The 13,163-nt window shown below is 46.0% G+C and overlaps 1 protein-coding gene across 6 annotated transcripts in view; it reads right to left on the bottom strand.

Annotated features, from left to right (window-relative positions):
- The window catches only part of adam23a (ADAM metallopeptidase domain 23a), a 163,621-nt gene that overhangs the window by 49,184 nt on the left and 101,274 nt on the right, over positions 1 to 13,163 (bottom strand). For all 6 annotated transcript variants that reach the window (XM_072261324.1, XM_072261327.1, XM_072261325.1 and 3 more), the window contains exons 14-18: positions 12,536 to 12,587; positions 9,984 to 10,083; positions 4,751 to 4,822; positions 3,801 to 3,887; positions 576 to 656 (exon numbers count right to left, since the gene is read on the bottom strand). In XM_072261324.1, coding sequence (XP_072117425.1) covers positions 576 to 656; positions 3,801 to 3,887; positions 4,751 to 4,822; positions 9,984 to 10,083; positions 12,536 to 12,587 — 392 coding nt within the window. The remainder of the gene's footprint in view (positions 1 to 575; positions 657 to 3,800; positions 3,888 to 4,750; positions 4,823 to 9,983; positions 10,084 to 12,535; positions 12,588 to 13,163) is intronic.

The raw sequence follows: 13,163 nt of genomic DNA, 5'->3' as shown, positions 1-13,163 counted from the left end.
TCATTTAGTCGTACAGCTGGGAAACTGGTCCTCTGGCCCACTGTGTCCATGCAGCAAATCAGAGGTCTGTGAAATGTAATCCTACTTTCCAGCAGTCGGCCCACATAGCCTTCTGCACTATAGTGATCCAAGTGCTCGTCCAACAACACTTCCGAACTGGGATGGGCATATACGTCTTTGTAAAAACAGGTCGTCAATTCTCGACTTACGAGTGAAAATAATTCAAAAGATTTGCATTTGTTGAAAGAGTAGAGAAATTCTTCCTCAAATTATCCTAAGCCTCTACCCCCTTAATTTAAATCTCCACCATCTGGTTGTAAATATGTCTGCCAAGTGGATAGGTTCCTCACTGTGGGCCGGGGAGAAAGGTGCGGAACATCATGGAACAGGCTACACAATCAGAATCAGCTTTATTATTACTGACATACAACATGACATGTTGTTTTGTGACATCAGTACACTGCAAAACAAAAAAAAAATACAGTAAGTTTCTGTAAGAAATAAATAGTGCAAAAGCCCCTCTCCTACCACACACCTCCGGGTCCCTGCTCTCCACTCATATGGACCGCACGTACCTGGCCTGAGTCTCCAGTGCAGTACTCTGGTATATCACAATCGTTCACAGGATCTCGGCAGTCATAACCTCGCTTCAGGAACTGAGGACCAGAGCACAGAACATCAAGTCACTTACTGGCCTTGGAGAGCACCGAGGCACGCTCAATAGAAACGGTCTGCTCACACCAAGGTTTGTGGGGGATTACTCAGCACGATCACTCTCATATTCCACACATTGAAATATTACGGCTGTACTTCAAAAGGGAGCACTTTGGAATGTTTTGCATAAAAGGAAGACCTTAATGACTGTCTCACAGCACTTGTAATGAATCCACTCCTGGTGCTGAGTGTGTTAAATGGTGTGGGAATTTTACAATATCTGATTAAATTCATTTATTATTGTCACGTGTACTGAGGTACACTGAACAACTTGATTTGCATGTCATCTGTACATCACATCAATACACTGAGATACTACCAGGGAAAAACAATTACAGAGTGCAGATTAAAGTGTTACAGTGACTGAGAAAGCACAGTGCAGGAAGACATTAAGTTGCAAGGTCGTAATGGTAAATGCAGGAGATTCTGCAGATGCTGAAAATCTAGGGCAGCACACAAAATGCTGAAGGACCTCAGCAGGTCAAGCAGCATGTATGGAGAACAGTTGACGATCCGAGCCAAAACCCTACTCATAATGAGAACCGGTAGATTCTGAGGTCAAAAGTCTATCTTTTCATACTAGAAAACTATAGAAGCCGTCCTCGAGCCTGGTAGAATGGGCTTTCAGGATTTATTAACTGACCAGACTTGAAGTTTTACCCACAGGAATAAACATTTATAGTAGTTAACAATTCACACACTCGGACCCCAAGATCCCTCTGATCCTCCACACTGCCAAGTCTTACCATTGATACAATATTACGTCTTCATATTTGACCTACCAAAATGAACCACCTCACACTTACCTGGGTTGAACTCCATCTGCCACTTCTCAGCTTAGTTCTGCATGCTATCGATGTCCCACTGTAACATCTGACAGCCCTCCACACTATCTACAACACCCCCAACCTTTGTGTCATCAGAAAATTTACTAACCCATCCCTCCACTTCCTCATCCAGGTCATTTATAAAAATCACCAAGAGTAAGGGTCCCAGAACAGATCCCTGAGGCACACCACTGGTCACCGGCCTCCACGCAGAATATGACCCGTCTACAACCACTCTGTGCCTTCTCTGGGCAAGCCAGTTCTGGATCCATAAAGCAATGTCCCCATGAATCCCATGCCTCCTTACTTTCTCAATAAGCCTTGCATAGGGTACCTTATCAAACGCCGTGCTGAAATCCATACACACTGCATCTACTGCTCTACCTTCAATGTGTTTAGTCACATTCTCAAAAAATTCATTCAGGCTCGTAAGGCACGACCTGCCTTTGACAAAGCCATGCTAACTATTCCTAATCATATTATGCCTCTCCAAATGTTCTTAAATCCTGCCTCTCAGGATCTTTTCCATCAACTTGCCAACCACTAAAGTAAGACTCAGTAATCTATAATTTCCTGGGCTATCTCTACTCCCTTTCTTGAATAAGGGAACAACATCTGCAACCCTCCAATCCTCTGGAACCTCTCCTGTCCCCATTGATGATACAAAGATCATCACCAGAGGCTCAGCAATCTCCTCCCTCGCCTCCCACAGTAGCCTGGGGTAGATCTCATCCGGTCCCGGTGACTTATCCAACTTGATGCTTTCCAAAAGCTCCAGCACATCCTCTGTCTTAATATCTACATGCTCAAGCTTTTCAGTCCACTGAGAGTCATCCCTACAATTGCCAAGATCCTTTTCCGTAGTGAATACTGAAGCAAAGTACTCATTAAGTACCTCTGCTATCTCCTCCGGTTCCATACACACTTTTCCACTGTCCGCCAAGGCCTTCTCATGGTCCCTTCTGGCTCTCCTAATTTCAATCTTCAGCTCCTTCCTTGGAAAACTGGAGCAGATCCAAGTCACTTCTCAGGAAGGAGTTAATATGTTTCGTTACCAACCTCTCAAAACATCATAGTGGATGTAAGTGCTATTGGAGGTTATCACATTCTTGTGAGGCACCAGTATAATTGAAGCCTGTTTGAAACAGGTAGGTACCTCAGACTGCTGAAGCAAGAGGTTAAATATATCGGTGAACACTCCAGCCAGTTAATCAGCACAGGTCTACAGTACTCGACCAGGCACCCCATCTGGGTCAGATGCTTTCTGTGAGTTCAAACTCCTGAAGGATGCTCTCGCATTGGCCTCAGAGACTGAAATCACAGGTCCATTAAGGACTGTGGGAGTTAGTGGTGGTTCTTCCACGATTTGACAGTCAAAGCGAGCATCAAAGGTGTTGAGATCATCTGGAAGCAAAGCCCTGTTGTCAACTATGTCACTGATTTCACTTTGTAAGAGGTGAACACATTCAAACCTGCCTGTAAGATGGCTTTCTGGAGATCATACCTGGACCTTTTGTACCTTACTTGTCACCAGACCTGAATACCTCTGACCTGACCCTTAGCAGAATGCGAATCTCATGGTTCATCAGGGCTGGGGGCACACTAGTACGTGACTGTTCTTATAAAGTCCATGACAACCATGGTGTATTCATTCACATCCTCTGATGAGTCATTGAACACGGCCCAGTCCACTGGTTTGAAGCAATCATGCAGCTGCTCCTCCGCTTCCTGCAACCACCTCTTTGTTGTCCTAATCCCTGCAGCCTTGCTCCGTAGCCACTGCCTGTAAACAGGCAGGAGAAGGACAGACAAGTGATCAGATTTTCCAAGGTGCGGTCTGGGCTTGGAATGGTAGGCATTCCTTACCGTAGTATAGGAACGGTCTAGTGTGTTGGGACCCCTGGGGAGAGGAGATTTCATTCCTTTCTGTTTCGGCCTGGCTTGGAGACCGCTCCTCCTCTCTCACTTCCGGCCATGGTGATGTACCTTCGTCCACTTAAAGGTGCTGATCTGCATGCTTGAAAGTTAAATATGCCGAATCCTTCAGAGGATCGCGAAAGCGCCAGTTCATTAAGACGGTTCAAAGGTACGTTGATCAGTCTAAATGGGTGGCTGATGGCTTGGAGCACGCGCGCACGCACACTAACACTCATTACCACAACAGCGGGGTCAGACTTGCCCCATGGAGCTCCTCCCCCCCCACCCCCCAGGAGGCCCGCGCAGCTTCACGAGGTTACATGACACTGGTTAATCCGATACCTGGCAAGTGTGATTGCAGCAGGGCCCATCACTGCAGTGGGCACCATTGGCAAGTGAGCACTTCTTACAACAGGTCCCGTAGCATTCCTGGGAGAGGGAACAGAGACAAGAGAAAATCACATCCAGCTCTGAGAATGAAGATACAGCAACAACATAGCATGCCAGAGTCCATGATTCACAAGTAACTGTTCCTATCGTCCTATTACCTTTTCCATCACCTGTTTATCTCACTTCCTCTTCATGTATTTGAACCACTCCAAGGAGATTTCCTCTGCATTCCTGAAATATGTATTTATTTTTCCTGCACATATGATTCCTTTGTTATACATCTACCTAACTATGAAGCCCTCTACTGTGCTACCAGAACACATTCTGTATGGCTTTCAACAGCCCAGTGTACTGGACAAGTCTTGCCCGCCCATCCTGTACAGGACAAAGCTCAGTTGAAAAGAAACACAAAGAAGAGGATTCATTCAAACACTGGTTCTCTCACATGGCCGCCCATCCATGGACTGGAACAGCTCCCCGTCTGATCAGTAACGTGGATCACAATTACTTGAGCATTTCGGAAGGGGGACAAGATTTTCTCATTTGGTTTGCAGGAGTCAAGTGTTTACGTGTTAATAATTCATTGGATGCAGTGGGGGGGCAGGGGGTTGATGGCTGTGGGAGAACAAGCAGCAAATGGGCATCTGGTAAAGCTAAGGGAGTCATTTACTTATTGTGCCATCATCCAGTAGCAGGGAACCACGGGTTCTGTGAAGTGCAGTTGTCATTGACCAGACTGCCAGCCAGGAGTAACCTGGTGGTCACATTGCCCAACAATGCCAACTCTGCCATCAACCTTGGCATCTTCACACCCTCCATCTGAGGGGGAGTCAGGACGGCTGAAGCATAAAGCAGGCCTCAATAATCAGAAGCAAGGAAGGAGATGCACACGCTGAGCCTACCATTCGCAGTCCGCAGTCACATTCTTCCCCGGACTCCACGTATCCATTGCCACACTCCGTGGTTTCATAGAGCTGGAACAGCAGCAGGAAAGAAATTACACGGTTATCACTCTGCTTATAATCAAGAACAGATACTGGATTCTTGGGCAGGTGTGCTTCCCCCCCCCTCCACCTGAGCTGACTGTAACACCTTCTCCATTACCTGATAGAGCTTTAGTCCTAATTTCTTTCATTATCCACACAAGACCTTCCAAAGTCTTGCGCTTCATGTGCATTAGTATTTGGCATCATTCTGGGCCCCAAGCAGTCCTAGCTGAGGAAACACTCCACCTGCGAGTCTGCTGGGGTCGTGTATTGTGTCCGGTGCTCCCGATGTGGCCTCCTCTCCACTGGTGAGAGCTGTCGTAAATTGGGGACCACTTCGTTGAGCACCTCCGCTCAGTCCACAAAAAGTGGAACTTCCCGGTGACCAAACATTTTAATTCCCATTCCCATTCCGACACGTCCATGGTCCATGGCCTCCTCTCGTGTCATGATGAAGCCACCCTCAGGGTGGAGCAGCAACACCTTATATTCCATCTGGGTAGCCTCCAAACTGATGACATGAATATCGATAGCTTCTTCCAGTAAGAAAAATCACTCCCCTTCCCCTCTTCTTCCACTCCCCACTCTGGCCTCTTACATCTTCTCACCTGCCCATCACCTCCCCCTGGATCCCCTTCTCCAATAGTCCATTCTCATCTCCTGTCAGATTTCTTCCACTCCAGCCCTTTACCTTTCCTACCCACCTGACTTCACCTATCACCTTCTAGCTATCCTCCTTCCACTTCCTCCACCACTTCACTTTACGCCTTTCCCCTTCCTTTCCAGTCCTGAAGAAGGAATCTCCGCCTGAAATGTCAATTGTTTATTTCTTTCCATTGATGCTGTCTGACCTGCTAAGCTCCTCCAGCATTTTGAGAGTGTTGCTTTGGATTTCCAGCACCTGGAGAATCTCTTGTGTTTGGGATAATAACTAGCTGGGTCTCGGTAAGCTGAATCATCTATTTTTGTGTTGTATCTTTCTAAGACTCTGCAGTCCACATGCTAAGTCCCCAAATACAATTGCTGATGGATTTGTTTTCCTTAGTAATCCAATGACTTATTGTATGTATGAAATTCTAAGCCCACAACTGTAACTATTTTATGGGCCTGGGTTGAAATGGGGCAGGTCACTTGACAACAGTTTGGACCACATCTGGGAATCCCTGCTGCCAGCTTGCTTCAGGGACCTAGGCTCCAACTGAGCGGGCACGCACCCAGATGGAGATCGAGCACTCGTGGCTCTAAAATCACCAAAACCCTGCTCACTTCCACAGATTACCAAAGACTCCAGAACATAACCACAGTATTCCAAGATACACCGAGGAAACAAGAATAAAGAGACAGGGGAAAATGAGGCTTAGAATCATAGATTTCTGAAAGGATAACAATTGCTTTGGTGAGGTTTGTTTTCATTTTATCAGTAATTTGTTTAAAAGTAAGGATTGGTTGCAAGGGAAGTAAGATAATGAATTTACTACACCATAGATTATTGTGAAAGATTTAACAATATATAAGCACATCCTGTTGTTTCACAGTTCAGCAGAAGGAAGACAATACAAGAAATGCTGTTTACATGCACATTTGATAAGACTCATAGAGCCACGAAGACATGCACTACACAATCAGGCCCTTTGGTACCCTCAGCCACCTATTCGTACTAATCCTATTTTGTTCTCCCACCTTCCCATCAACTTCCTCCCAAATTCTAGGACAGGAGGGGCAATTTACAAACCAACTGCCTAGCAACCCGCATGATTTTGGGATGTGTGAGGAAGCCAGACTACCTAGAGGTAATCCATGCCTTCACTGGCAGAGCGTGCAAGCTCCATGAAGACAGTCAGGATCGAACCTGAGTTGCTGGAGCTATGAAGCACTAGATGAACTACTGTGCCTCCAATATATTCCGATGTACATCACTGACTTGGACTGTTTGTGTATGAGAGAGTACACTACTGCAGTTTTTGCTGTCATCTGTGTCAATAACTGGTAAATCAAGTTGGTGATTCTTGAAGAACAGATACTGGATTCTTGGGAAGATGTGCATCCCCACCTGTGCTGATTGTAACACATTCTCCAATCCCTGACAGAGCTTTAGTCCTAATTTTTTTCCATTACCCATGCAAGACCTTCCAAAGTCCTGTGCTTCATGTGCACTAGTATTTGGCATCATTTTTCACTGCCAAATGTTGCAAGATACAAATTCAAAAGGACATTTGAACAGTGCGAAATACAAAGTTGCAATGGTGAGATTTACGCCAACAGATTACAGTAGAAAATTAAAATATCTGTATTGCTGGTCATTATGTATTCTTTTCCAAGCAACCCTGTGTGAAAGTTACGCTACAGGCTCTCTTTCAGATAAACTGCCTCATAATATCCAAAAACTTGACTCCAAGCAGCAACTGTAACTTCGGCAGAAGAATATCCATAAGATTCTTTTATTCAGTAGAGTGAAAAATAGCATTTAAATCAGATACACCTGGCTAATGACTGATCAAAAGAATATGAACCAATGCAGGTTGTACTTTTATGGGTTATCAATTTTCTCCCTCAATAAAATACAGATTCCCTTCAGTTTAATTGGATTCCCTTCATTTAGTTGGGACACTATGCCACCTAATTGGGACAGGAGACTGTGCTGAACTACTGTCATTTGCGTGCAATTGTGTGGCCATTAGACACTACAAGGTGCCTGGAGTTATTAAACAGCATCACTTGCGTGTGTTTGTGTTCAAAAAACAGTGATTTTTGTCACTGATAATTGGCAAGAAATAAACATTAAGGCAATTCAGAACTGATTTGCTCATTGCAGTTTCAAGCATTCAGTCTTGGAGATGCCAGAAAGACTGGGGAGTAAAAATGAAATGACTGCACTCCTTCAGCAAGTTAGTAACTTAGAAGAATTTGAAGATATGAACAATCATCTTGACTGCTGCAATAAAAATGAAGACTTGCAGGATGCAATCATCAAAAGCATTATAGCAAGTCAGTCCATTATTTGCATTAAGCGTTTGCACTGATTTTGTTCATTTACAGTCAATCAAGAGAACACAACAGTGTGCACTGAATGAATTCCTCCATTGATAACTATTAGGAACTATTACACAGTTTTACAGTACTGTAGTAGTAGTATTGGTAGTGCACTAATTTGTTCTGTATTTCATTTAAATAAATAATTTGTAACTCAGTTAAATAGCAGTTTGCCTTTTTTTATGGTTTTTAACTATTTCCATGAAAATTTGGCTAATTGGGCCAAAATGTACTGGTCCCAATGTGTCCCAATTAACAGGAAATATAGTTTGTTTGTTCCTTAAAATCTGGTTCCTGGACATTCTGATCATTGGATATTTAGTACACTTGAATTTAGAAACATTAAAAACAAAATAAAATTTTACTGAAACTGAGCCATGTCTATTTATCATTATGGAAATTTCTCTGAAGTACAAGCCATTACCTACTCTATTCATGACATCACTGAAGGAAAGATTTTTAAATTTGCTGGAATATTTCTGAGCATCCAGTTGCTGACTGCTTTTAGAACCCTGTCCCACTCCTGCTCTCACCTGTCTGTGGCTCATAGAAAGTATCTCATAGAAAGATAGAAAACCAACAGCACAATACAGACCTTTGGGCTCACAATGTTGTGCCAAACATGTACTTACTTTAGAAATTACCTAGGGTTACCCATAGCCTTCTATTTTTCTAAGCTCCGTGTACCTATCCAGGAGTCTGTTAAAAGACCCCATTGTATCTGCCTCCACCACCATCACTGGCAGCCCATTCTACGCACTCACCACTCTCTGCGTAAAAAATTTACCCCTGACATCTCCTCTGTACCTACTTCCAAGCACCTTAAAACTGTGCCCTCTCGTGTTAACCATTTCAGCTCCGGGAAAAAGCCTCTGACTATCCACATGATCAATGCCTCTCATCATCTTATATATCTCCATCAGGTCACCTCTCATCTTCCGTCGCTCCAAGGAGAAAAGGCCAAGTTCACTCAACCTATTTCCATAAGGCATGCTCCCCAATCCAGACAGGGTGTAAATCTCCTCTGCACCCTTTCTATAATTTCCACATCCTTCTTGTAGTGAGGTGACCAGAAATGAGCACAGTACTCCAAGTGGGGTCTGACCAGGGTCCTATATAGCTGTAACATTACCTCTCAGCTCTTGAACTCAATTCCTCGGTTGATGAAGGCCAATACACCGTATGCCTTCTTAACCACAGAAGTTCTATAAGGTGTTGGTGAGGCCTAATTTGGCATACTGTGTGCAGTTCTGGTCAAGTGTTTCTTCTCACTTTCTAGTCGCCCTCATTAACCTATCAACCAGTTCTGCAAATATTGGGATCACCCATGACTCACCCGATTGGGAGATTATTTTCATTGACTTCATCACCCTCCCTGCAACTTAAAACTTCCCCAGTTCTCATGAAGGGTCTTCAATCCAAAATACTGACTGTTTCGCTCTTCACCGATACTGCCCAACTGTTGAATGTTTCCAGCACATTTTGTTTTATTTAAGAAAGAGATGACCTTAAGAGAGTAAGTTTCATTTGAGAGGCATAGTCTCATCTCCTGTCCTGTAAATAAATAATCTTTCAGTGGTCAACAGGGGCTAATAAAAATGAAGTGACTGCTTGTAATATGGTATACACTTCCTAACTCCTAGGTTAGATTCAGCACTTTACACAGATTCCTTTCAATAGTGATCAGGCTCAAATGACCAAAACATTGGGTAGGCATGTTCATTCTAAATTAGTCTTCACTTGAGGCATCATAGGTCCAGAACCCCAGTTCAAATCTGACCTTGCTTACTGTACGTGTGTAGTTTGCCTGCAACATGTGTAACTGTGTTGCTGGGCAGTGGGGTGGGGGAGAGGCGGAGTGAATCAGAAGGGATGTTTGTGATCGGGTGGAGACCAAAGTCATGAAGGTAACACAGTTGCTTCTAATGGCGTTTAGTGAACTGATGAATGAGGGCAGCTTGTGAAGTAAAGGGACTGGAAGATATGACAAACAGCAGTAGTAGGAAACATGAGATACTGGAAATGTCCATCAGGTCAGGCCATACATCTCCACCGATGCTGAAGTTTGAGACAAAGACTGACTGACTAAATCTTGACCACTGGAGTCAGTGAATCCTACCTTTGTTGGTCTGTTGAAGAGACAAGCTCCCCCGCCTCTTTGTAGAAACTCTTTGTATTCCATTATGCTGCACCTGGAGAACTTGCGGACATGGTAAAACCTGCAGGTGGAGAACAGCAAGAAGGGATGAGATCTCCAACAAACCAGACCCAGTGCCCAACTCTGCCCAATCAAGGCAAGATGATCAACAAAGTCAAACGTATGCCTAGCAACGGGGTGAAAAGTTACCACAGGCAAAGGTGAAGTTACTACCAGACAGCCATGATCTGATCAGATAGGGGTGTAGTCTCGAGGGGCTGCAGGGCCTACTCCTGATCCAAAAACATCTGTCTACAGAGGTAACTCCAGGATTGAGCCTGGTATTTCTGTGCCAGGTTGGGTACAAATATAAACTGCAGCCCCTCCATGACTGACACAAACTGGAGCCAACCCACACCCATTCCCAACCCAATCTGATGCAGATGCATTTGTACAATTGCCGGAAAAAGGGAGGTCCCTCACCCCTCCCAATCCTGATTAAGCACCTACACCCACTACCAATCCCCTCCCAAAAATGGTACTGAGGTCAACGTGAACCTCAGGCATCAGCAAGGCTCCCTGATCCTAGAGAGAATTGGCAGGGCCAGGGTTGAGTGAGAGAGCGTGGCAGGGTAGGGGGTGGCGAGGGTGGGTGCCGACAGAACTGAGGGAGGGGGTGTGCCAGGGGCAGGGCTGAAGGACAGAATATGATGGGGGTTGGCGATGGTGCTGGAAGCTGCCACTATAGCTCAATCATGGATGTTTCCCCAAAGAACGGCGGGAGCTGGGATCACCACAGACTGACTGCAAAGTCATAGTCATACTTTATTGATCCCGGGGGAAACTGGCTATATGGAGCAACTGTAACAGGCTGCATGCACGACCGGCGCATGCGCACAGAGCATGACACCGAAGCATTTATGGGGACAATTAAATAAGGGCTGAGGGAGGAAGGAATCGAATGACATCCTGGCACAGTTAGGGCATTCCTCTGTGGGGCTGAACGGCCTCTCACTGTACTATTTCATCTTAGGGCTTGGGCACAGTGATGGATTTCCATCCACAGTAACTAACCCAAGAGCTCTGCTTGCCGGTGTATGCAATCCTTCGCCCAGAGAGAACACTGTGGATTTTCACTAATTAGTGTCTGAATTAAATACATTGGTGGTATAAGGAATTGCCATGGGGCATTCCCAAAACACTGGCACTCCCACTGCCCCCCCTTAGAGTGGCCTCCCATGCATTGGCTGGGCCGAAGCCCTTGTATTGAGGTTTGGAGACTCCCCAGGCTGAGGGTGCTCCCGTTTGCAGTAGAAACAACGCAGAGGCCTCTCAGCCTCATTTGTGCCTCTGAAGGGATCTGGACTTAGCTTGAAATCTACAAAGCTTTTCAAACCAAATGTTCTAAACCACCAAAACTCTTCTTCCTCTAAAAGGGTCACAGGTGGCACACTCAAAACGCCAGGACTGTCCCTTTGAACACACACACACACACACACACACTCTCTCTCTCTCTCTTCACATAGTTTCCATTCCTTTTTGCTCCATTTGCCACTTTCCATCCATCACTGCTCCCCATCCTAGAGTTACACAGCATGGAAACACGAGGGACTCGTCCATGCCTACCTGAGTTAGCCCCATGTCCCCACATTTGGCCCAATCCCTCTAAACCTTTCCTGTCTGTCCGTCAACTGCACCCACCTCTACAGCTTTCTCTGCCAGTTCATTCCACCAGCCCACCACCCTCTGCATGAAAGAGTTACCCCTCAGATCCACTCAAATCTTCCGCCTCTCTCCTAAACCCATGCCCTCTAGTTTCCACCTTAGCTGTGCCCCTCATGATTTTATAAACTTCTACAAGGTTACCCCTCACTCTCCATCATTCCAGTGAAAGGACGTCCCAACCTATTCAACCTTTCTTGTAACTCAACTCCTCCAGTCCTGGCAACATGAAGATTTTCTGTACCCTCTCCAGTTTAATCAGGTTGTTCATTTAGTATGGCGACCAGAAATGCACACAATACTCTGGGTGCAGTCTCAGAAACCTCTTACTCAGTGCCCCAACCTCTGAGGGAATGTGTGCCCTCTCTCCTGCTTTTTACTAGAGAGGGGAGTTCAGCTGTTAGTTCTGTGAGGCAGACAACCCCATCCCTGATGCCACCTCCACCAACACACACAGTACACCCACTGCCAAGCATTCCCTCCGGCCCACTTACCACCCCTCCCCATCCCCGCCTCAAGACCCCTAACCATCCCTCAATGCCCCTGCAACCCGTCCCTTTAAAGCTCTGCGTCGCCGCCCATCTTTTCTCGTCTCCCTGCTCCCCAGTCCTCTCTTCCCCACTCGCATCATCTCTAGACAGACTGATGGATGGACCATGTACGGGAACCTGGGGGGTGGGATCTTCTCTCTCTGGCCCATCTGTCCTCGTCACACAAACACCCCTCTCCCCAACCAGTCTGGGCAGTCTGGGGTTTAAACGTTTCTATTCCGACAGTGCATGCATGATCACTACAGTTCAACAGGACCCTACCCAGTGTCTTCCATGATGCATCCCGCCCAGGAGCCTGGACACTCGCATTCCTCTGAAAAAGAAAAAAAACACACATGATGCAGTCAGTTGGCAGGCTCCGGGCCTCCTCTCCTTTCACTGGGGCCCCACTAGGTGGCCAGTGATCCAGCAATTGTAATGACAGTAATGGAGAGTCCCAGGATAAACATCCCCAAAATCTTCTCTCAATCCCAGACCAGGAGAACGCACTCCTGCACTCAGAACCTGATCACAGCCTCTCAGGGGTTTTCCTGTCACAGAGTTACACAGCCACTAGTCCAGTGCGGTGTTTCGGTGTGGCTCTGACGAGTGAGAGGCTCACTGTCGGTATAGGCCGAAAGCCCTCACCCCGTACCCCAACAATGTGCATCTCCGGTGGGTTAGCTGACCCCTGTGGATCGCCCCAGATGTGTAGATGAGTGAGGGATTCGGGATGGGTGGGGGTGAATTGTTGCAAGTGTGAGGTAAATAGTGGGAGAATGAACATAAGGCAGGAACAGGCCCTGTGGATCAACATTCCCCCAGGAATCAGAATCCATTCCACTCTTACTGAGAGCTCGCTAATCAGCTTCACTTCAGGAACAAGTGCATGAACAACATTAACGGCACT

Source organism: Mobula birostris, chromosome 6 (assembly GCF_030028105.1).
Source record: "Mobula birostris isolate sMobBir1 chromosome 6, sMobBir1.hap1, whole genome shotgun sequence".
In the NCBI taxonomy this organism is placed as follows: domain Eukaryota; kingdom Metazoa; phylum Chordata; class Chondrichthyes; order Myliobatiformes; family Myliobatidae; genus Mobula; species Mobula birostris.
Note: the sequence above shows the minus strand (reverse complement) of the source record. Positions and strands in the feature narration are given on the sequence as shown.